The sequence below is a fragment of the Frieseomelitta varia genome, unplaced genomic scaffold (assembly GCF_011392965.1).
Source record: "Frieseomelitta varia isolate USP_RPSP 00005682 unplaced genomic scaffold, Fvar_1.2 scaffold_286, whole genome shotgun sequence".
NCBI lineage: Eukaryota > Metazoa > Arthropoda > Insecta > Hymenoptera > Apidae > Frieseomelitta > Frieseomelitta varia.
This window is the reverse complement of record NW_025110019.1, coordinates 1-26335: the sequence shown is the minus strand read 5'-3', so window position 1 is coordinate 26335 and position 26335 is coordinate 1. Positions and strand designations below refer to the sequence as shown.

Here is a 26335-nt window from a genome sequence, read left to right as displayed (position 1 = left end):
ACAATGTTTCGCTTTATAAGGAAGTTGCGGGGGGTCTTCGAAACGTGCCACGAGGAGGGGGGAGTGGGGGGGGGATTCAATCCTCGGGGAGAACGCGCCGCCGAAATTGAGAAGAAAGACGAAAGAGCGGAGAGTGAAAGGCGCCTGGCAGCCGGAAACCGTGGAGGAGCGAGGAGAAATGAGAATAGAGAAAGAACCGGGGGAAGGATGGAATGGAGGAAAAGCAGCTGCGGCTTCGTACGAAAGGACGCGCCCGATGACGTAAAGCACGCCGAGCGATGTTAGGCGCAAGGCCGAGTACACAAGTTCGGAGATGAAGAGTTGCTGCTCTCGGAATGAGTGCCTGAAAAATCCACGGACTGTGCGACTGTTAGAACCATGAATGAAAAAAGTCATTGAACAACTATTATTATTATTATTTTTTTTTTTGATTAGAACAATTTTTTTTTTTTAATTTATGATTAACGTCGCATCTACCTTCTGGTAGCGACGGCTAGATGGATAGACGAGCGCATGACGATCGATGGCCTGTAAATCGCCGAGTCTCCTCGTTGCTTTGTTCCATTTATTGCGACGAAAAAAAAAAAAAAAGAAAAGAATGGCTGATTTAGAATGGCTCACATTTTCAAGGCTCACATTTTTTTTTTTTTTTAGTAACACGTTGATTGTCACGTCGCTGGAATCTGAGTGACAGTTGTGTTTCTGTGAGGGCTTCAGCTCAACCATAATCTTCGTACAGTTAAGTAGGCTTTTACGAGTGGTCTGCAACGATTTCATTCGTAACGCAAGTGTTTAATTATATTAACGCGTGTGAGTACGGACGTAGATAAAAAATATTACTTCGTCACTACTGAGACTACTCTTTTTCTTTTTTTAAATTTATGATTAACGTCGCATCTAGTTATCAGCGACGGCTAGGTACTGTTTCCTCCTTTTCAAGACGATTATATCTTATGGTAGATGTTAGTTTCCTTTAGATAATACAGGACATTTCCTATGTGTTTCTGCGACGTCAGGGCTGCTGGTGAAGTTATTTTGTACTTTTGCCTTTGAGCGTGGTACTTGCTGCATTCAAATAGAAGATGATGGGTTGGTAAAATTCGGTTGCATTGGATACACATTGGGGGGTTCTGTTTTTTTAAATAGATACTCATGTGTGAGTTTGTAGGCACTACTCTTATTCTCGATTTTACTTGACGGACATTTTGAGTATGAAAAGAATCACCTAACCGAAACAAACGACACTGTGTTATCTCTGTTTTTCCGAATCGAATTAGAAATCATTCTCAAGTCTGAGAATCTCAACTCGCCACAGTGTCTTATAATTAGGCAAATTGATTTAATGACCTACTAAAACAGAAAAGACTCACTAAAAGATGAAATTGTCGGGAAACTGAGAATTGAGAGTTAGCAAAGTTATCTATTTCCCTCTGCTAATTATTTCTTCCCTTTTCTTTCACAATCCTCGTACGACGTTGGAAGTAAAGGAAATCTCACAATTTCGTAACGTCGGAAGAGCGTCACAGTTTCGTTACTCTCTCGCAAATGCAAAAGTAGTTTCGAAACGGCGAGATACTTCGTCAAGAATTGACTCGGCTGAACGATGGGACTCGAGGGATGGGACAGAAGCTGGCGTAGAAGGGAAAGAGGGTCGAAATAAAGAAAAGAAAGAAGAATCGGGACGAACAAAGGGGCGGAAACAGAAAAAATAAAAATCGGCGAAAGTAGCTCTCTTGAATTTGGCATCTGCGTTTTATTGTGCCACGAGACCTCGAGCACACCGCCGGGAGACAAAACCGCCTGCCTGTTTTTTGTTCACCTTTAGCTCTGCTCAAATCAACTTCCCTAATAAAGTCCAATTTCGTATTCCTGCGGAAACTCTACTATTTTACTCTATTATTTTAGTGACGCTGCGGTTTCCGGAGAGCTGCTTTGTCCCTGTGGAACAAAAGCTTTGTTGTTGTCCCTCTGTTCGTCGTCGAATCGACTCGCGTGGCCGCGTTTTTTAAAAAGATTCGACAAATTTCTCGAACGATCCTTCGCCGACGCAATCTCGTTACGTCGGAATTCTGACATCTCGCAAATTCATTTTCAATAATCAAATTTTATCGCTAGACTGCGGATTTTTACGCGAGATCATACTTTCTGAGATATTATTAAAAGTACTATTTATTATTATTCTTATTATTATAACTATTAATATATTGTTATATAATACTAATAAAAATATAATAAAAAGACACGACTGAGTAGAGAGTTGTTCAAACATCATAAAAAAAGCAGTGCACTTTGAACATCTCACACGTGCTTTCACGTCACGTACCTAATTTTGTATCTTGAAATTTCGAAAAAAACGCACAGAGATCCGCGGTTTATTCATCACCGACATTTCTAATTTCCAATCGGTATAGTGGCACGAGACTGACAGTATATTTTTCAGCGTGCAGCGACGTATTGAAAGTGATAAGTAAATTTTCTCCAACGAAACGATGCAACGTTCGCGGGGAGGGCGGTTATCCGCTTTAAAATTCTTATTACCAAGACAGAGAGTCGCAATGCAGGAGAATTCTCAATTCCGCTATTCTGCGAGTGAAACAAATAACAAAAACAGTTGAAAAAAATGCAAAAATCAGCAGGAAGACGAGTTTAGTCTGGAAGTTTACGATGTCCCGCGGGTGGAGAAGCGCACATAACAGACCGTTCATCGTTCTCAAAACTCTACGAATCGAAAATGCGAGGAGGCATCGGGTTCCTTCTCCATGGACTTTCTTCCAGGCAGTCGCGACCGGATTTCCAAAGCGTTCCCGGGGGAATCGATTCGCGCGGGAAGACGAGATTTCGCGTAGCGATGGGGGAACGTCTCGCGCGAAAGCCGAGATTAGACAACGACAGAGAGGGAGAGAGAGAGAGAATTTAGAATATAGAATCCAACGTCTAAGAATCTAGAAACCAGCGTTTAATAAATAAATATTAGATATAAAAATATAAGAATAAATATTAGAATATAAAAAATATATAAGAATAAATATTAGAATATAAAAATATAAGAATAAATATTAGAATATAAAAATATAATAATAAATATATATTATTACATATTTATATAATAAATATTAGAATAATAAATGTTAGAGTATAAAAATATAAGAATAAATATTAAAATGATAAATATTCTATATAGAATTTCTATATAGAATAAGAAATATTAGAATATAAAAATATAAAAATATAATAATAAATAGATATTATTATATATTTGTACAATAAATATTAGAATGATAAATATTATTCTATACAGAATAAGAAATATTAGAAGATAAAAATATAAAAATAAATACTAGAATATGAAAATATAATAATAAATATATATTATTATATATTTATATAATAAATATTAGAATGATAAATATTATTCTATATAGAATAATAAATATTAGAATATAAAAATATAAGAATAAATATATATTATTATATATTTACATAATAAATATTAGTCTACATAGAATAATAAATGTTAGGGTATAAAAATATAAGAATAAATATATATTATTATATATTTACATAATAAATATTAGAATAATAAATATTATTCTACACAGAATAATAAATGTTATACTATAAAAATATAAAAATAAATATTAGAATATAAAAATATAATAATAAATATATATTATTATATATTTATATAATAAATATTATTCTACATAGAATAATAAATGTTAGAGTATAAAAATATAAGAATAAATATCAGAATGATAAATATTAGAATATAAAAATATAAGAATAAATATTATTATATAAATATATATTGAGAATATAAATAAATTTTATATCTATAAGCAAATAAATAAATAAATAAATCTTTCGAGAGAGATATCTTCCATTCCCTCGACACGCTTCTTCTCGACGAGGATATTTTAATTTCACGTCCCTTCGCGATGATATAGTATCGAATTCCGTTCGCCGAGTTTTCGACGCCCCTCGACACATTTCAAGTCGAAGGAAGGCATCGAACGACCTCGTTCGTCCAAGTTACGAATTATTATTATCGGGGAGAATTATGCCGTTCTTTGTTTCGTGACGTGGCTAATTAGCGGATACTTCGGTGAGGATCGTTCATTCTTGGAAAACTCGATTGGTCTTCTTCCTTTCTTTTCTTTTTTTTTTGTTTTTTGTTTTACTCAGAAACTTTGCTCGAGCTGCATTGTTTCGCCAGGAACAAAGAACCTTCCCAAGGATCTTTCGCGTTTTTTTTTTTTTTTCTGCGAGAAAATCGACCCGTTGAATTAAATATGAGGAATCCTTGGCGTTCTATCTGCTAATTACCGTCGTATTGTTGAAATTTAATGGCTCCGGCTCCGAATTTCTGATTTTGTTCGTTAGTCATCAAGTTAATCGTGACGTTACTTTGAATCTTTCTTCGAGCATTATTTGGTAATTTTTTTATTCGCTGAGCTCAGTGAAGCAACCAGAGTGCTGCAGAATGTCAACACTTGCATTATCCTTTCCCCGATTCTGTCCCTAAAATACACGCCCTATACAGCGAAGCCGACAGGCCGAAAGTCAGTGGAAACGGGCGAGCCATTAACTAAATCAACATTTACACGTCCTATTTTTGCCAGAGAAAATGCTCGCTACGTTCGAGCAACTGTCGAGTGCTCGTCGAAGATTCTCGCATATGTAATAACAGAAAACAGATACGTATGTGCAATTAAAAACTATCACCCTCGGACCACGTTCCACTCTAAAACTCTCAATTGCAGTCTTTAAATTTTATCGAGCTTCGCGTTCGCTTTATCAAACAGAAAGAAAATTATTCACAATTTTTACTCAAGTCTCTGTTAAACTGTTGACACGGCAATTAATAATCAAATAAACACTGGAAGTACCTAGTAACTAGAGTGAAGCATAAAATTTCCATCAGAAACATTACATACACAAATAATAATAATAATAATAATAATAAAAAGAAACTACGATACAATGGAGTACACAAGTTTCGTGAAAAATCGTTGTTTTGCGTTTGTAAAATTTCTAACAAAAATTATAAATTAAAAAAAAAAAAAAACGATCCGAAGATCGGTTAAACAAACCATGGTTATCAACGAGAAAGATCGAATGCAAACAGCGCGAGGATTTTTTCGAGGAGAGAAAAATCTCTGATGAGCACGTAACGATCTCGTCGAGACAACGCCATTAACGATTAATCGTTTGAGCTCGTCGACGCAACCTTAACGAACTCTTTAATCAATCTAGCGTAAATGAGTTACGTTGCCGCGCGTTTCTTAAGAGCCCCAGTCGTTTCTTATTCACGACACAACGATGCCAACCCTCTTAAGCGATTCGCGCCGAGAACCATCTAAAGCTGGCATTTCTTCCAAGTGAACGTCAAACGGATTAATACCGATACAAGAGGTTATTGGTTATTTATCGGCGTTAATAATTGAAGCAGGCAGCTCCTCCTGCCTTTGTATTCTTCTTCTTAATTCTTTGAAATGTTTAAACCGCCCTCGTTAAAAACTATTGCGAATGAAAAATGAAAAACAGTCGTAAAATGACTACTTTTCTTGTTACCAAAGTGTTTCCTTCTTTTTTTTCTTTTTCTGTTACAGATCATAAGTGTGCTTGAAAATATTTTTCGTTGCCAACAGCCAGTATTAGTATCAAAGTTTCTACAGTTTTCTTTTTTAAATTTTTTAACGCAAAATAAGACTCTACATTTTTCACCGTTACGAGCGATATTAATTAATTTTCCCGCCAACCAAAACGTTTGAAAGTAGAAATGTTCCAATCGCGCGGTCATTTGTAAAATTCTCTTCGTATCTAGCGATTAGTATTCTCAATATGATTAATAAATAAATATGATTCTTTTCGTAAGATTGTTTGGAATGACTAAACATAAGGATAAACAAATTTTCCCGACCCTGTTGAAAAGAAAATTATAGGTTTCATAGTTAAAAAAGCGTGAAATTTTCCTACGAATGCCAGAGTCGATTATTTATTTACTTACAAGACACTTGAAAAACTGATTAACTCCGATTGATTTTCATTCCCTGATTTCTATCCTCCTGTTGCAATAACATTTTCCTTCCCCTCTTCCAACCAGAAGCACCGAGTACATTCCCCAACCACGAAGTACCAGAAAAATGGAAACGTACATACATATAACACGCCGCTGTGAATCACGTATTTATAATGCAACTATGGGTTTCGTCCATTTTCCACCGTGCATAAATCCAGAAATACAAACTCCGCATTAACGCATCCGCCGTGATGCATCAACGCGAAGAACAAACAGCCATTTCGCGGGCGTGTGCAGCCGAAACGGCAAGTAAGGCGATAACGTATCGCCATCGGTGTCGTTCGAAAGAAGAGGCAGAAAGATAGAAAAAGAGAGAAAGAGAGAGAGAGAGAGTTAGAGAGAAAAGATACGCGAGAAAAGAAAAAAGAGAAATCAAAGTAAAGAGATAAATTATCTACGGTTATACGTGCATTAAACGCGCGAGCACTATATTTCACCGTTGTCAGTTTATCCGCGACACCTGCTACACCGAATCCCTCTTATTTCGACGGGGTATCAACGACGCGGAACAGTGTCGTGCCAGGGAATCTCCGGGATCGACGAGATCGATAGCGCCAATAAAACGCCACTTTCGCCGCTATAAATCGACACCGGGAGATCTTTTATTGCGCCTGGATATATTTCGCGTGGTAATCACTGATGGATAGACGAGCGCATGACGATCGATGGCCTGTAAATCGCCGAGTCTCCTCGTTGCTTTGTTCCATTTATTGCGACGAAAAAAAAAAAAAAAGAAAAGAATGGCTGATTTAGAATGGCTCACATTTTCAAGGCTCACATTTTTTTTTTTTTTTAGTAACACGTTGATTGTCACGTCGCTGGAATCTGAGTGACAGTTGTGTTTCTGTGAGGGCTTCAGCTCAACCATAATCTTCGTACAGTTAAGTAGGCTTTTACGAGTGGTCTGCAACGATTTCATTCGTAACGCAAGCGTTTAATTATATTAACGCGTGTGAGTACGGACGTAGATAAAAAATATTACTTCGTCNACTACTCTTTTTCTTTTTTTAAATTTATGATTAACGTCGCATCTAGTTATCAGCGACGGCTAGGTACTGTTTCCTCCTTTTCAAGACGAGCATATCTTATGGTAGATGTTAGTTTCCTTTAGATAATACAGGACATTTCCTATGTGTTTCTGCGACGTCAGGGCTGCCGGTGAAATTATTTTGTATTTTTGCCTTTGAGCGTGGTACTTACTGCATTCAAATAGAAGATGATGGGTTGATAAAATTCGGTTGCATTGGATACACATTTGGGGGTTCTGTTTTTTTAAATAGATACTCATGTGTGAGTTTGTAGGCACTACTCTTATTCTCGATTATACTTGACGGACATTTTGAGTATGAAAAGAATCACCTAACCGAAACAAACGACACTGTGTTATCTCTGTTTTTTTCGAATCGAATTAGAAATCATTCTCGAGTCTAAGAATCTCAACTCGCCACAGTGTCTTATAATTAGGCAAATTGATTTAATGACCTATTAAAACAGAAAAGACACACTAAAAGATGAAATTGTCGGGAAACTGAGAATTGAGAGTTAGAAGAAAAAACATAATAAGTAACAATAGTGTTGTAGCGTAATAAATATTAATTGCACATAATTTAAAGAAACATCTGTCTAAACAACAGTCTATTTTGAATATCTTTGGAAATTTTTGCATTTTCGAATTTTCCAAAAGTATTTTTATTTTTCTATACGATACTGCGAACTTCTGTTACATGTGCATCAATATTACATTGTAATAAATATTAATATTAGCCTAAAAGAAAGCCATCCAATAGTCTACTTTGAATATTCTGGAGATTTTTCTGTACCCTTAAATCTCTCCAAAGATATTTCTATTTTTCCATATAAGATTATTGTGTATCAATAAATAATAACAGTATCGTAACATAATCAATATTAACCTCTTGCGTTGAGATGACGTGTCACGCACGAGAATTTTTTGCCCCAAAATTGCAACATTTTCTCAGTTCTAAATATATTTAAATGTAACCCAGGCAAAACAAATGACTATTATTATTATTAACGAATATTACTTCTTAATAATTTCTATCCAGTGAAATCATACCGACGAGTTTAAAAGAAGAAGAAAGCGACGAATTATTGTATACGGTTTGGGTCACTCGTTATGGTCCGCAATCACTTGCTAGCACAAGTGGTTAACCTCTTACCACGCACTTCAAGAATTTTTTGTCCCAAAATTGCAACATTTTCTCAGTTTTAAGTATATTTAAGTATAGTAAGCTAATAAATTTATTACTTGCCAATAATTTCTATCCAGAGGTAGAGATATCATACCGACAAGTTCGAAAAGAGAGCGACAAATTATTGTATACGGCTCGGTCACTCGTTATGGTCCGCAATCAGTTGCCAGCGCAACGTGGTCAGTTGCCGATAACCTATAACCTCTCTGCTTTGAATATCCTAAATAATTTCCGGAACTTTGGAAAAAATACACAATAACCTGTCACACCGATCTTCTCACTCTCATTCAGAATCGGGAGTAACTTGCGGCAATCTGAATCCGACCGATTCAGAGAGCATATCTATTACTCGACACTCCATCAAATGGAGCAAACTTGCCCGAAATCAGAGAGAATTACCCCCCCCCCCCCCCCACAACAACTTCGTCCACCACCTTTCGCATCGAACGAGAAAATATTTATCCGTTCGCCGGATCCGGGAATCTTCTCACGAAATAATTGACTCCGCCTCGGCGGCGCGAGAGTTAGACGCTGGCTGGGCGAAAGGGCTCCTGAGGGGTGCACCTTTAAGATCGAAGTCTGGGGCGGCTGAGGGAGAATGAAGAACAATAGAGGGAAGGATGAACGGCGGGCACGCGAGAGGGTGAGCGAGCGGTTTAGGGCGAGGGTTGGATTCGAGCTTGTGTCACGGGTTCTCTCTCGGGCTTCTTGGTGGAAGGCCCAGCGAGAGCGATGGGGAAAGGGTGGAAGCGACTCGAAGGCAGGCTAATAGAAATGAAGAGGCCGCCTGTCGTCAAGGCATAAAGCCGTAAACCATACAGGTGCTATCGTTCTCCCGCTGCTTTCCCTCTAATATCGAAAGCATCGATCAATCGGGAATTTCGTGGAATTTTAACCCCCTGTCCTACAATAGCCACGCTCGTCGTACAAGTGTTAAAAAAAAAGCAAATCGCAACTTTAATTCGAAGTTTCTTCGAACTGAACGTGATAATGAGCGTGGTAGATAGTTTTCAACGTCAATAAGAAATAATTTCAACGAGCTTCAACGTTTTCGTATCTAAAATAATGTTACAATTGCGATAGGTAACGATTATCTAGGAATATTGGAAAAAAATTCTAATCATGCTCTTGGTACGAATTATACTTTCAGTATAATGAAAGTTTGAATTTTAGATTTAATGTAAGTTCGAATTTTAAATTTAAATTCTTTGCGTTGAAGATTGAAAATTATATGCAACAGTTTAATATTCTTAATACCGAAGAAGTTTGGAAATCGTTAGACAAAGAGTTGATCTTGTTATTCATCTTCGTGTTCGTTTAATGGATTTTTGTGATCTTGTGCTCCCTCATTTCTTCCCCGTGTTAGTATATATTTGAATATGCCGCTTTAAAATTTATAATCATGAAATATACAAAAATAATAAAATTCAAAAAACAAATGATCAAACACTCTCTATGTTTCTATATCTGTTGAGATGTAATTTTCATCCCGGATCATACAAACTGGGATTAAATATTCGATTGCAAAATCAAGAGTCGTCGTATTTTCTTTCAAAGAATAAAAAACGGTAAATTGATTGAAGCTTGGCGCCTAAATCGTCGATGAAAGCGAAAAATATTCACCTCGTTCAAACAAGCACCCCATTTTTTCGGACAAATATTTGTTTGAAAATTCAAGTGAAAATCTGTCATCTTACGTAGGTAAACTTCAAATTTTCTAAAGAGCATCTCAAACGAACGTTCGGCATTCGGAAAGAACACCCTCGAATCCGCGCCGAATCGAACCGGGCGAAAGAGGGTAGTTCACCCTAAAACGGATAAGAAATAAGCCCACAATTCACAAATTCTCGATACCTGTCGTTTGCTTACCGAATTCCACCCGGAGATTTGCCCAAATAAAAAAATTCCAAACAAAATTACGACGTTTCAACAAAATCAGACGGCGATAAACGTCAATCAAACAAGTAAATAAAATACAGATATGCAGAGTTAGTGTTAGTCTTTACACTAGCGCTCGAAATTATTAGAACCAGTCTTTCGGTATTTATCGGTAGGTAATAAAATTTCGAAAATGTTTCTAAAACTACGTTCACGTGCGTAAACGTGAAATATTGAACAAACGTGTAATTTCACAATAAAATTGTAATTCCTTGTTGTGTGAAATTTCAATTTATATTATCCACTTGTATAAAAATTTAATTTATTGAATTATTTACTCGACATTTCGCCACTTGTGGTATTTATTTCTAGGATTTCTCATTGTTCGAAACCTCTCCAACTTGCTGTTCTTTCAAATCTACATCGCCGATTTCTCTCTTCGAGTTCCATCTCGCGTCTAGAAATTTCACCAGTCCGTTTCAAGAATCTCTCTCCAGCGGAGGAGAAAAGTTTCAACGAGCTCGTCCCCGGCGTCGATCTCTTTTTATTCGCGGTTCTGGCGCAAAAATCGTCGGGGACTTAAAAGATTTACTGCCTCCTTCGATTCCGACGCGTACACCCCCTTTTTCCCTGCCGCACGTCGCGTCTCGCGGATCTCCTCAGTTATGCAGATTTCGTGGAAAATTCCCGCCGAAAATTGAAATTTTATCCTCCGCCACGGAGAACGCCGCTTCCACTCCCCCGAGATTACGTTACGCGTACGAAACAATCGCGGCTCACCTCGCTCTTACCCTCCCGCCCGTTTCATTATCGAGAAAAAGACGACGCGCTTTGTGTTTCCGGGCGGCGAGGGGAGATAGCTGGTACGAATATTTCTTCGGTGCTTTGATCTACTCACGTTAATGCACGCTCGAGACGTCAGGGAGGGACTCGCGGCGCTGTGGCGGCAGGTACGTACCTGAAAGCAGAAAGAAGACACTGCTACTTTTAGGACATGGATAGATAAAATGCTACGGTAAAATAAAGAGAAGTTTACAATAAATTTTTTAGGGCAATTTGTTTGAAATTTTATCTTTAGTTTCCATGTAAGCTTATAGATTACTGGCTATGCAAAAATAAAGAGAACTTTGTAACGAATGTTTGAAGGTAACATCTTTTGAAACAATATCCCAAGATCGATATAAAATTTTGATATTTGTTGAAATTTTACATTGATCGTGATTTAAATAAAATTGATAATACAGCTTTATATTGGCTATATAAAGTGAAAAAAATTTCATAAGAAATTTTTAATAGCTAGTTTATTGAAATTTTAGATTGGAGTATTATTTGCAATTTCCTAAGATGCTGCCTTAAATAACAGTAATAACAGACAGTAAAATGCAGTATAAAATGAAGAGAATTTTGTAACGCGAGTAATTCACCGAGATTTTAAATTAATATTACTCTTACAATATTGTCTGTAGATATTCTCGAATAAAGTACACATTGGGAATTGGTTGATTACAATATAATTGATTGACGTGCAGAAAATTGATTCTAAATTTCGAAATGTACAATCGAGTCGGAAACAAAACTCTCACATCCAAATTATATACAATATATATATATATATATATATATATTGATAGAGAGATTTCAAACGAAACGTTGCGTTTCTCAAAGAACTCTCAACCAAGTTCGCGACAAAGTTCGCAAGCAGCAGAGGCAGGCCGCGTGAAGTTTCACGACGCCGAGGACAAGACAGTTCCTCGTCAATAATACACCGGGTTTAATCAAAGGGCGCGTGTCGTCTCGTCGCAAGTACGGCTCAATTTGGATCCAAGATTGCTTGAGGCGGTGGCGCCTACCGAGATCCTCCAACTCCCTCTCGCGAACATCCTAGCTCGCGCGTATATGTACGTTCGAGACGGAGATAAGTTCCGTTGAAAACGAGCCTCGAAGGCACGACAGGGGAGAGAGAGAGAGAGAGAGAGAAAAAAAGAAGCACAAGCAGGCATGCTCCAGTTACTCGAAAGGGTTAACCAAGTTTGGCAACGAGGGGTTGAAAAGCGTCGTTGCGAACAGCATCGTAGGAAAACAGGTTTGACGTGGGACACGTTTTCGTTGACCCTCTTGTTCGTCCGACGTGTTGCTTAATCGTCCTTAAAGACTCCTCAGCGAATGATGAATCGCGCGGTTTAACGAGGGTTCCATTTTCGGCCAGTCGCGTCGATCTATCGGCGTACCGATCGTTCCGAGCCCCGAGGGCCGTTTCCCTCGTCGAGTTTCGCGCGAAGTTTCGACAGGTGATGGTTTCCGGTTCTGTCAGATTACTTCTTATTCATTTCTGTTGTTATTATTAATTATTTCGTTTATTGATATTTATTTTATTATTATATTATATTATATTTATTATATTTATATTATATTTATTATATTTATATTTATTTTATTATATTATATTTATTTTATTATATTATATTTATTATATTTATATTTATTTTATTATATTATATTTATTATATTTATATTTATTTTATTATATTATATTTATTATATTAATTATTATATTCTATTATATTTATTTTATTATTTATTATATTATATTATACTTATTTTATTATTTATTATATTATATTATATTTATTTTATTATTTATTATATTATATTTATTATATATATTATATTTATTATATATATTATATTTATTATTTTATTATTTATTATATTTATTATATTTGGAATAATTAAAAAAAACTGTCAGGTTATATAGTCACAATATAAAGATACAAAGTCAACACATATGGAACACCAAGGAAAATACAGAAGTGAAAAATTCTCCACAGCAATCACAGATCCAAATATAATAAGTAATCAAACGAAATAATAATAACCATAAGTCATAAAAAATAATAACAGCAATAAAATTATTAAAACAAGTATTACTGTAATAATTTTAAAACTTCAAAACACAAAGAGTTGATACAAATATACAAAAATCATAAAACTACATTATAGTTTCAAAATTATTATTATGATAATACTTATTGTTTCATTGTTTTATGATTTATATTGTTTGATTACTCGTTGTATTATTTGGATCTATGAGTGCTAGATAGAGTTTCCTATTGATTTTACACTAATGTTTTTAACATAAATTAGGAACTGCTAATTCATTATTGTTTTATAACTCTTAGAAATAGTTTTAATTCTTATTTCCATGAATCCGAAATTTTGATCAACCAATCGGTCAAAGTCTAAGCATTATTTATAGAAATATTGTATGCTTCAAAACCTTTTATTTCCAAGTAAAAGACGTATAATATGGTATAAAAATATTTAGAAAAGTTTCTCCAGTTTCCTTCCAATGCTACTTTTTTGTCAGTATTGAAAGTTTAAAGAAATCGAATTCATCGTTTATGAATTAATCGATCCAGATCGATGACTCCGTTTTATAATCAGACATCCAATGCTTTCCAATATCCCCGAATGGAGAATTCTCGAATCACTTTTCTAGAAAAGGAAACCAGCCCGTCAAACAATGAACCTGGACGAGAGAAAGAAAAGAGAGAAAAAAAATATTGTACCATTCTTTCTCTCTCTCTCTCTCTCTGTGGTATTTCGATCAGCCTACTTTCCATCTCTGTACCGTCTAGCGTACATAGGAAAAATCGCGGACAGAGTATTCGACATATTTTCCACGTTCGGTGAAAACGGTCACCGCGCCGGTTCGTTTGCTCTTCGTATTCACGAGACACGAAAAGGCGGCCGTGTTTCATCCGGATGTACCTAGAATTAACATCTGGAACGTTCGAACAATGAGAGCCGCGGGCTATTCAGACAATAAGACACTTGTATCCCGCAGCGGCTCTATGGAACGCGAAATCAATAGCGTCAGGCGTCGTTGCTCGTGCATTCGTGAATTGCATTCCAACGAACGCAATTTGTATCGTAACGCGTTCTTAACGCTATACAGGCCGGCGATATTTCCGATATATGACCATGGCCGGCGAATGGCCGGCACTTCTTTGTGAAAGTAGCGTAGAATGAGGACAGAGATCAAAGGAACTTTATTATATTATTACGAAGAGGTCCTTTCTAGAAATTTGTGTATTAAAGAAATCAAAATGAATAACAACAAAGATATATAGTTTTAAACATATATGTATATTAAAGTATATTTAAAATTTTTAGCAAAGTTATGAAGTATATTTAAATATTAAATATTAAAGTATATTTAAAGTTTTTAGTAAAGTTATAAAGTATATTTAAATATCAAAGTATATTTAAAGTTTTGAGTAAAGTTATAAAGTATATTTAAATATCAAAGTATATTTAAAGTTTTGAGTAAAGTTATAAAGTATATTTAAAGTTTTTAGTAAAGTTATAAAGTATATTTAAAGTTTTTAGTAAAGTTATAAAGTATATTTAAAGTTTTTAGAAAAGTTATTAAGTATATTTAAAGTTTTTAGTAAAGTTATAAAGTATATTTAAATACTAAATATTTAAAGTTTTTAATAAAATTATAAAGTTTTAGAAAAGTATATTTGGTAAAGTTTAGTAAAATATATTTAGTTTAGTAAAGTTTTCTTTCACATTAGGTTAGATGCGAAACATTCCTCTAAATATAAGAGTATCTTACAAAATTTTTCTTCCGGAAAAGGAAAGTAACGTATATTTGTGCACCGGGAAAGATACTTGAGATGGTCATAAATAAATACCAAACACACTTCTTTTAAAACGTTGCAATAACCATTCTCTTTTACGGCGAACAGGTTTATGAAAGTTAGAGTTTCTGATGGCGCATAGTACTACAAAGACTTATTACTTCGTATACAAACTAAAAATGGAAAATTCTGCTACTTTTTTTATAAATGAAAAAAAACCTTTATTCGAATGTACACAGAATTTTTAATTTCTTCAATTTCGCCCTGACAATACACGATATTAATGTGTTTCAATGCAAACGTTAGAATTGAAATTGTAAATGACGTGCGCGTCACCTATCCGGCTGTTAATCACTATTTTACAAATAACGCATAATCGCGGTATCGGTCTGTATAGCGTTAAATATCGCGGCAAGATATATTTCTCTCCATGAAATGGTGTTCTGAATGAAACGTTCTTCGAATAATCTCTCGGTGAATAAAGAGCGAACGCTCTTTGTAAAGTTGCAGGCAAGTTTCGAGGCTTTCATTTGACACGCTGTACGTGTGGAACGTGGTGGATCCGTAGCTTTAAAGTAAAGTTATAAACTACCTACGATGATAAAACTCTTCTTGGGGCAGTTTGAGATTTATGGGAGTAGCATAATTGATTCTTGTTCCGTGTTCCGTTCAGATGTGATTTCTTAGTTTCGCGAGTAAGTGGCTGAAGATATTTTTTTGTGAAGAAACTCGCCAACGAACAAGACATCTAAAATTTACTTAATTCGATTTAACTGATTAAACCTTTCGTCGAACATCTGGAGATTCAGAACTTTCATCAGACATTTTTATGATTAAATCCAGAACCCTAAAATCAGTAAAACTAGATCCAAGAAACAAGTTCCAAAAAATACAATTCTGTTTTTAATGAAACTGTCAATTAAATTTAAAAAATCTAATTACAAAATTTATTTTAACTAGCTATAAACCAATAAAAAGTCCCTTCAAATATCCACAGATTAAACACTTTTCTCAGACATTTTCGTGACTGAACTCAAAGTAAAATTACAACTCCAATAACCAGTGAAACTATTCAGAAAACAAGCCCTAAAAAATACAATTCTATCATTTTCCAATCCAATCGCCAACAAACCTAAGAGTCTAACTACGGTGTAGTTAGTGTAGTTGAACCTAACAAACCTAACCTAAAAATCTAACTAGAGTACAGTTAGTTAGTGTAGTTGAGTAATCTAGCCTGAAACATAGAACCCTAACCTAACCCAAACCTAACCAAAAATCTGACTGCAGTGTAGTTAATTAGTGTAGCTGACCGATCTAACCTAAAAATCTAACTACAGCGTAGATAGCGTAGTTGATCAACTTAACCTGAAACCTAAGAACCCAACCTAAAAATCCAACTGCAGTGTAGTCAATTAGTGTAGTTGACCAACCTAACCTGAAACCTAGAACCCTAACCTAACCCAAACCTAAAAATCTGACTACAGCGTAGTTAATTAGTGTAGCTGACCGATCTAACCTAAAAATCTAACTACAGCGTAGATAGCGTAGTTGATCAACTTAACCTGAAACCTAAGAACCCAACCTAAAAATCCAACTGCAGTGTAGTCAATTAGTGTAGTTGATCAACCTAGAAATCTGACTAGAGCGTAGTTAGTTAGTGTAGTTGAACCTAACCAACCTAACCAAGCAAATAAAAATCCATCTTCTCGTCAAGCATACAATGAATTCGAAACTTTCCTCAGGCGTTCTCGTGAATAATAAGAGACCAAAGGATCGACCCATGGAAATCAAGCTCCTCGAGACTTTCTTTCCTTCCCCGTACTCGTCCCTTTTCTTCTTTCTCCTTCGTCGGGCCCCACGGCCGTGATTGCATTCAAGGAAGGAAGCCCGAACGACGATTATGAATCACCGATTCGTGTAATCGGTGCCTCGTGGGACTCCATGGTTAAGAGTCTCTTGGCAAGAGCCCGGCAAGAACCCTGGCCCTCGTCATCGTTCGCCGAACAACGTGGGAGGACACGCCACGGCGAATATCGCGATTCACCGAGGCATCGGGGCTCGAGGCCCCGGAGGTTCCAGCCGCAGGAAATGGAAGATCAATATGTACTCTCCTACTTTGCAGTGTCTTGTTACGCGAAGGAGATCCACACGGTTACTCGCGCGCGACCGTCTCTTCCTTCTCCGCGCTCTGTGTGGCATGTAACGCGACTGTGTGCACACGCCTATGTATTCAAACTGAACGAAGAAAGCGTGTACTCGTTGCACGCTTCGTTTCACGGTAGCAATCACCAGGTCCTTCGACTACGGACTTCGTTCCACGACGTCCGGGGATTGCAGGGCACTGAGACTGAGAGGGGTGGTCCACCGCGCAATTGGGAAACTTTGATTGGTCGCGTTGACCAACGTCGTCTCTGGTTTCGTTGCGTTTTGGGAAATGGTAATCGAGAGCGTGGGATTTTGGGAATTCGAGAACGTGGGAGTTTCGTGGGTTTCGCTGGCAGGAAATTTCACTCGCCGCGCAGGCCGGTGGGGATTTTCAAACGTTCAAATTTTGTTGATCCTTCAATCAACTCTCACGTCTTCGATCTTACAAATTTCTACATATCAAAGGTTCGGTGGTTTCTCGAATTTTTTAATTCTCAAGTTTCAACGATGTCCCTCTTTTTCAGCGCTCAGAACACTGCCAAGAACCAAAGTGGAAAATGACAATGCAAAAGGAAAATGTATTTAAATATTTCACGAAATATCGTTCGAATCTTTAAAAACCTATAACTATAACTATAATCTATGAACGTAAAAAAAAAAAAAAAATTTCGACGAAAAATTACAAAACATTTTGACTATTTTTGGTGTTAAAGCACGACACGAATTTCGAAATGTGTCAATAATGTTTTTATAGCCGTTGTATTCCCCGCACGAAACGTACGAATTACATTGTCAAATGCAGGGCTCTGAACGACTGAGAATTATTCCGGGCACGAGCGGAATGAACACGTGCGACTGTTGGTTGAATTCCTCGCGGAGAACACATCAGAAGTTCATGTTACATATTGCGCGGCTGTCGAGCGAGTTTGACCGCACCTTGAGGGTCACGGTCCACGGATGGAGAAGGCTAGAACTTCCGTAAGTAATAAAATATTCGACTGTCAGGTGTGCAGCTACCCGCTCGAGCACAACGGTTTACGAGCCGCACGTTTCGAGAATACTGCGAGCCACGGCTCTGTTATTGATAGCGCTAAAATACCTGACAGCTAATTTGTTAACCAGATCCTGTGTGACGTGGAGTCGGTTTGCATTTTGACCGTGGACAATCCAAGGATACACGCGGGAAGAAAGATATTTCGGATAAAATGAAAACTAGACTGCAATTTTTATTAGATATTGAATTTATTTGCCAGTTCAATCGATTTTTTGGTAAATCTACTCCCTTCGCTTAATTCCTCACTGTTACACTTTACAGTCTCAATTTCCAACGTGTAAAGTGACGTAACAGTCAACGTTTAACTATGTTTAACTTTGAATTAATTAATGAAGTAAATTCTGAGAAGTAGACGGCGAATGTCTGTAAAATTGTATGAAAAACTTATGTAGAATTGTATAATGTGCAAAGGTACGAAAAATAAAAATGTGGAACGAAAATATAAAATTGTGCGAATGCCTGCAATATTTTTGTGCTCCACTATTTTCAATTCCTCGGTCATTTTATATCCTGACACCTTGAACTTAACAAAAATTCACCATTTTTAAATAAAAACAAGAATATTCACAATTTTTAATTTCAAGCTATCAACGCCTCGATCATCTCCTTAACATTGTCGCGAATTTTACACATTTTCCCTTAGGAATGATTATAATTTCAAATGTAACATTCAATCTTTGCTGACAATCCTTTGGTACACAAAATTCACGTTAGTCTAATCTATCAGTTTTCCAATTTTTAATATCAACCACTCGCGCTGGCAACTGATTGCGGACCACAACGAGTGACCAAACCGTACACAGTAATTGGTCGCTGTCTTTTTCTTTTGAACTCGTCGTTATGATATCACTGGATAGAAATTATTGAGAAGTAACAAATTTATTATTTGTTTTGCTTGGGCTGTATTTAAATATACTTAAAAAAAAAAAAACTAAGAAAACATATTGCAATTTTCGGACAAAATTCTCGTAATTCCAGCGCAAGAGAGGTCAAACTCTCCAATTATTCGATTTCTCGGTATTATTCAAAAAGTAACATCGTCATCGTCGTCGTGAACAAGCCCGACTCGTTCTACTCGAATTTAATAAAACGGTTCAATCGCGAGTAACGAAACGCCAATAACAAATAAATCGAAATTACCGGCCCCATTCTTCTCTTGCATATCGATCGCAACGAACGAAGGAAAGGAAAAGGTCAAATCAGGAGAATTCCCGCTGATGCGGTGGAAAGGATGATTTCTTCGTTAGGGGGCAAGGGGAGCTTTGATTTCGTGACATCAGCTTCTTCTCCCGCGAGCACGAGAATATTTCGTTCGGTTAGATCACGAGGGGACGCGCTGGTGGTAACCGCATTAGTCAAGCTGTCGTGCTTCGTTCGAGATCGCTTGTCAGTCGATCCTTTGACAGGGGCTGCTGGCCCGAGCAATAATTTCATATCTGCGAAAGTGCCGGCCAATCTAGCGCGCATCGTTGCGCTTCGTCGCCTCGACTTGCCTTTTGCTCGATGAATATCGATGGTTCCTCCATCCCTTGGTTCCTCTTTTTCGCTACGCTAGTCTTCTCCTTGCCACTGTGACGCGCGATCCACGCTCACGCCTTCGTTGTGATAGATCATCGCTCGAGATTGTGCGAGGTTACACGTGCGAAAGTTTCGAGGAGAATCGTCCTTGAATCTCAGCTTTCTTTCAACGACACGCTGGTTTGAAGCAGTTGGATGATGTTCTTTAAACGACTCGCTGGTTTGAGACAGTTGGTTCCCTATAATTCTCCGAGTGAAAATTTATTTGAAAACTAGGATTGCTTCGTCGAATTAACTCGAATTATTTAAGATATGTTTCTAGGAGAATCAATCGTGCTTGAATTTTAGCTTCCGTTTTTTCTAAATGACACGTTGGTTTGAAGCAGTTGGTTGTTGGTTCTTTATGGTGAAAATTTATTTAAAAACTAGGATTTTTGTCTTGAATTAATTTGATGATAATCCTTCTTTGGATCGTAATTATTTAAGACATGTTTCAAAAGGAATCGTCCTTGAATCTCAGCTTTCTTTGAACGACACGCTGATTTGAAGCAGTTGGATGATGTTCTTTAAACGACTCGCTGGTTTGAGACAGTTGGTTCCCTATAATTCTCTGAGTGAAAATTTATTTGAAAACTAGGATTGCTTCGTCGAATTAATTCGAATTATTTAAAATATGTTTCTAGGAGAATCAATCGTGCTTGAATATTAGCTTCCGTTTTCTCTAAATGATACGTTGGTTTGAAGCAGTTGGTTGTTGGTTCCTTATGGTGAAAATTTATTTAAAAATTAGGATTTTCGTGTTGAATTAATTTAATGATAATCCTTCTTTGGATCGTAATTATTTAAGACATGTTTCAAGGGAAATCGTCCTTGAATCTCAGTTTTCTTTGAACGATACGCTGGTTTGAAGCAGTTGGATGATGTTCTTTGAAGGACTCGCTGGTTTGAGATAGTTGGTTGTCGTTTGGCTCTCTATAATTCTCCGAGTGAAAATTTATTTGAAAACTAGGATTTCTGTCTCGAATTAATTCGATAAAATTAATAGAAGATAGTCCTCCTTTGAGGTTGCAATTATTTAAAATATCTTTTATGATTCAATGATACCTTTTTATTCTTCAAAAATACTTTTAGCTTAAATTGTAAAGAGAGATTTGTTGATATATTTCCTCATTTGCGAGGAAAATGAGAGAAAAATAATATTTAGTTTAGAGAAAAGTAATATTTAGTTTAGAAAAAAGTAATATTTAGTGATATTATCAAATCACACATTATTATTGTAAACTATTGGAAATTATTCATTACGTTGTATGTAATTCAGATTTAAGCTTCATTTGAATGATCAATTTCTATCTATGTCTGGGAAAAATCTCTTAGTAGGGAGGAAGGGAATAAGTATGACAAGCTCAGAGTAGCATTAACGAAATTACGGAAGTTTGTTTGTAGACGTTTGCTTGTCACACGAATTCCAGCGATCGTAATGAGAAGCGTGACCAGGCACTTTAGAAAATTGTGACGAACGATGCGGATGAGGAACGTCAGAATTCGCCGGCGAATGCCAGGGAGCCTTTGTGCATCCGTCAAGCGAGCTGCCAGATGAACAACAAAGGGAAAAATACATAGGGAGAAAAAGATAATTGCGACCGGGGGTGAACGTAGCTGCGAGGCTGTCGTTTGACCCAACTAGTACGTCAATGCGTGCCAAGAAAGAAGGCAGATGTTGCTCTAATGGAAACTGCGAAAATGAGGAACGTCGGACGCGTTTTTGTTCCAGAGATCTGACAGAGGCTAATTAGTTACTCAAATTTAAAAAAAATTATCAATTTCGACGTTGCTTTCAATCTTTCAATGCGTTGCATTTCCATTCAAGGATTCAGAGATTCAGAGACCAAAAAAATAGAAAAATTCAAAGATCAAAGGATCCAAAAATTTAAAGATTGAAAAATTCGAAGATTGAAAGATCCAGAAATTTAAAAATTCCAAGATTTAAAAATTCGAAGATTCGAAGATTTAAAGATTTAAAAACGCAAAGATTCAAAAACACAAAGATTCACAGATCCGAAAAATTTAAAACTTCAAAGATTCAAAACTCCAGAAATTCGAATAGTCAAGCATCCGAAGACGCAAAACACGGAGTTTGACTTGAAAGTCAAAAGGATTCCAACGGTTCAAAGATTCAAAAACCTTCCAATCTCCTAAGATTCAAAAATCTGAAAAGTTCGGGCTTGGAAGAATTCGAAATTCACCATTCAAAAGAGGCAAAGCTTTTAAAGCTTCAGAGACAAAGAGAGAGGGACCAGAAAAAAGATCGTCGAACCCGGAAACTTCAAACGATCGAAAACTGCCCAGAGTCCGAGAACCTTTCAAACGTTTTGAAACGTTTCGACTTGTTTGGAGATAGTCGACCGCTGGTTTAACGCGACCAACGCGACCTCGCAGTAACGGTGGTCGGTTAAAAAAAGCCACGAAAGCCCTCGGTTGAAAATATTCGGCGGCACGATCGGATTCCCTCGCTCACGATTCGCTCGCGATTCAATGGAGAATGTCGGATCAACGTCGCGATTTATCGTTCCGTAGCAACCGTCAATCCGCTTGCGAGCCGAGAGCACGTATAATTGGGAGGACTAGGGCTCCGGTGACTCGTCCCGTAGCCCGTGTTTAGCTACCTTTTGTGGGATCAAGGCATTTCCACGATCGGCGCTGGCTCCCACTGGTTGCCATTGTTATCGGTCCACGCGCGGGGTGGCTTTCATTGTGACTCGTGGCGGGGCGAAAACGCCAACCTACGAAACACCGGAAGTTGCGGAGCCGGTGCCCGCCGTTAAATTTTAACGCTCGATAAAAACACCGGCCCCGATCCGGCCGTGACAATGGCTCGTGAAAGTATTCGAAATTTCACGTAATTTCAGTGCTACACTGCCGTGAATTAACACTACAGGCTGGCGATATTTTACATGGTACTTTTTTTTTTGTGGAGGTAGTAGTGTAGAATGAAATTGAAGCAACTTTGTTATATTATCACGAATAGGTTCTAAAGGTCTGTGTACTAAAAGAATTAAAATGAGTAATAACTAGTAAATAAAAATTAAATAAAGTAAGTAATAATATAAAACATACATAATAATATAAAAATTAAAATAAAGTAATAATATAAAATATAAATAATAAATAATATAAAAGTTAAAATAAAGTAATAATAATATAAAATATAAATAATAAATAATATAAAAATTAAAACAAAGTAATAATAATATAAAATATACATAATAAATAATATAAAAATTAAAATAAAGTAATAATATAAAATATAAATAAAAAATAATATAAAAATTAAAATAAAGTAATAATAATATAAAATATAAATAATGAATATAAAAATTAAAATAAAGTAATAATATAAAATATAAATAAAAAATAATATAAAAATTAAAATAAATAAAGTAACATTTTCGACTATATATGTATGTATGTTTAATAATTTTCTTTCACGTGGTGAGACTCGAAATATTTCCCCAATCGATAACTAGAGTTTCTTTTGGCGATGCATAGTGCAGAGGGTTATTATTTCGTATACAACCTAAAATGGAAAATGTAAGAAATCTGCTATTTTCTTTTTAATGAAAAAACCGTCGTTAGAACGTGTGCAGAATTTTCTGACAATTGTAGATATTAATTATTAAATTTGTATACCATTATTTTCTAAAGATTCAAAGATTCTGATAATCCAAATTTCAATGTTTTGAAGTTCGAAAAATTCAGAAACTCAGTGATACGAATATTAAAAAATCGAGAAGTGTCTCTTTTCAGACAAGTCGATATTGCCAAGGCACGATGGCAGAGCGTATTGATTAAAATGGTTGCTGGAATTCGCGAGATCTCGGGTCGAATGTACGAAGGGAAATATTGCTTTACGATAAAGGGTGCTCCGTGAAATAGGGGGTGGCTCGTGGCAGTGGTTCTCCGGTTCTACATAAAAGTAATCGTTTCAACGTGAAACTGATTGATTCCCTCCTCGTGTACACCAAAGTTTCCATTAACATATCCCGGTCAATATTCATAAGATATACATCCGTTCGTGTTGCATTTACTGAAATTCTCCCCCGTGGTTGAAACGAAATTCTAATTAATACATTTGAATAATATATTCAATTGTCGACGATTAATATTTGATACACTTTCTGCGTCGACGTCTGCAAAGTGGAGTTTTATTAAATCATCTCGTGCAAGCGAAGATGCAGGGGAAGATCCAGTTTCCATCAGAAGCAGGAGGGGGAGAGAAATGACAGGGATCACGGAAGAGGACGTCGGATTTCCTGGCTCCGCTTTCGGTTTTATCCTTGAAAGGCAACAGATGGCTGGACAAGCCGGCAGCGTTCCACAGGGGGAACGCTGCCTCTCGTTCTCTCTTTTGTTCGTTTCCCACGGGGCACGAATTTGAAAATAATCGTAATTACGATGACTGGGCGCCGCGAACAATAGCAGATCGACGACCGTGTATTAGTTCTCGTCGGTTCATCTGCTCCAAAAATGAATCGTCCTTTTAAACACACTGAACTTTTCTTTTTTTTTACTAAATTCGTGAATTTTTTGAAAGTTTCGTTAAAATTTCAAGTTAACACAGAGTAACACGAATCGATCGAACCTGCCTCGTGTGCGAGAAACGGTGGAAGGTGGAACGAAAAGATCGTCTACGGCGTTTCCGCTTCCTGACCGCGAAAACAGAGCGTACGCGGCGTAAACGTGAGCAGAAACTGCGGTTTCTGGTTTCATTCGACTATTTTTACCTCGATGGGAACATCGAGAGGCAGGCAAATCGCAGTGGAGTGGTTGCGATTGTAACGCAAAGCAATCGAACTCGAAGAGAGATCATCGGCTAGTTAAGAGCTCGTTTGGAAGTAGATTCAAACAGTGGTTCAACAATCTACGAAATCATTCGTCGCATTTTAATGTCACAATGTTTCCTCGAAATTCCTTCGTCCTTCTTTTGACACAAAAGAGATTCACATTTCAATGCAAAGTGAAATAAAATAAAAATAAAATAAAATAAAATATCAGTATAAAAATAATTCACTTTATAATGGAGCAGAATTAGAAATTTCTGAAAAAAACCAACAAATTATTTGCTTCAATTAGTTGCGATATTCTTTCAAAATTCGACAAGAATGAAAAAAAAAAACAATTCATATTCTGACGTTACTATAAAAACGGACATTTTTATTCATTTTTCACGGGTAAAGAAAAATACCCATTAGTACAATTATAAAAAAAGATTTTTAAGTGTAACGACAACTTTCAAAATAATTTTCTACATCGTTTCGCAGCCTTCTTTTTCCCTCGACGAGAAAAACAAAAAACACGTTTCGTCATTGTCACCAGGTAAAAAAAAAATAAAAAATAAAAAAATAAAAAAAATTGCACGCAAATTGTAACCCATATTTCACCCCACATTTGAAACGTCGAACTGCCGATTCGACACCGGTCGAAGAGATACACGTCACAAAATATTCGCGTAAAAGGTTTCACTTAATCCGCCCATGGGAGGAGGAGAGGCGATACCGTAGGATCAGACGCGATAACACAGTGTCCCCACGGATGCACGTCACTCTTATTTGTTCCTGTCAATCAAAACAATCCGGGGATCGAGAGCGATCAATGAGCGGGAGGGTTGGCACGACCGCACGATCGTGCAACGTGCAAAAGGGCGCACGTGACGTTTAGCTCAATATCCCGTCCGTCTGACCCGTGACGGGATTAATCTACTTCAAAGGTCTGCGCTACATTTTTCTTTTTCTTCTGCTTCTTCCTGCACCGATCTTTCGAATACGATTCCTCGGATACGCGAAATAAAACGATCGTTGAATTAAACATTCGACGTTATTCACTTATGGATTCGTCACATTAGGTACGTTGATTTTATCAGAAGACGATCGATCATTCTCGAGCGTGCGTCAGTTGTATTTATTGATAGACTGTGACATGTTTGTGGATTCGCGGGGAAATTCGAGGTAACGTAATGTACAATGTGGAAAAATATAATAAATATTCGACGTACGAAGGAGCCAGAAGCCAGTCAATGTAAATCATTTTTCGTTAAAATGTGACAAACATATTTTTCTCATCAATTGATTTGTGAAACAATTTCGTTGTGATATCATAAAGTTATAATAATTGTAATGTTATAAATATATAATATAATAATTGTAATACATATAATTATATAATTGTAATACATATAATTATAAATATATAATATAATAATTGTAATACATATAACTATTTTGTAATACAATTATAAAATATGTATCACAATATCATAATATTATATAATGCATTATAATTACAAAAAATAAATAAGGTCATTGACCTTACAGTAGGAATGGGTTTAAACAACGTGCTGGTACGTTTAGTGTCGAAGGATAAAACAAGTTGAGATGAACAGAGCTAAAGATTAAGGAAAATAAGACAAAAAAAAATAAGATAAGAAGACAAAAGTTAAAAGATAAAGAAAGATAAGATAAAGAGTTATAATAATTGTAATGTATATAATATAATAATTAGAATATATGTAATATATTATATATTATAAATATATAATATAATAATTGTAATATATACAACTATTTTGTAATATAATTATAAAATATGTATCACAATATTATATAATGCATTGTAATTACAAAAAATAAATAAGGTCACTGACCTTACAGTAGGAATGGGTATAAACAAAGTGCTGGATAAAACAAGGATAAAACAAGTTGAGATGAACAGAGCTAAAGGTTAAGGAAAATAAGGAAAAAAA

The 26335-nt window shown here is 36.2% G+C and overlaps 1 protein-coding gene across 1 annotated transcript; it reads left to right on the top strand.

Annotated features, from left to right (window-relative positions):
* The first annotated feature begins 13886 nt into the window (after positions 1-13886).
* LOC122529432 lies at positions 13887-18134 on the top strand. Its single transcript, XM_043655570.1, has 4 exons — positions 13887-13898; positions 15239-15332; positions 17722-17945; positions 18090-18134. Exons 2-4 carry the CDS (start codon positions 15270-15272, stop codon positions 18121-18123), a joined length of 321 nt encoding a protein of 106 aa, XP_043511505.1. The 5' UTR covers positions 13887-13898; positions 15239-15269; the 3' UTR covers positions 18124-18134.
* The last annotated feature ends 8201 nt before the right edge of the window (positions 18135-26335 follow it).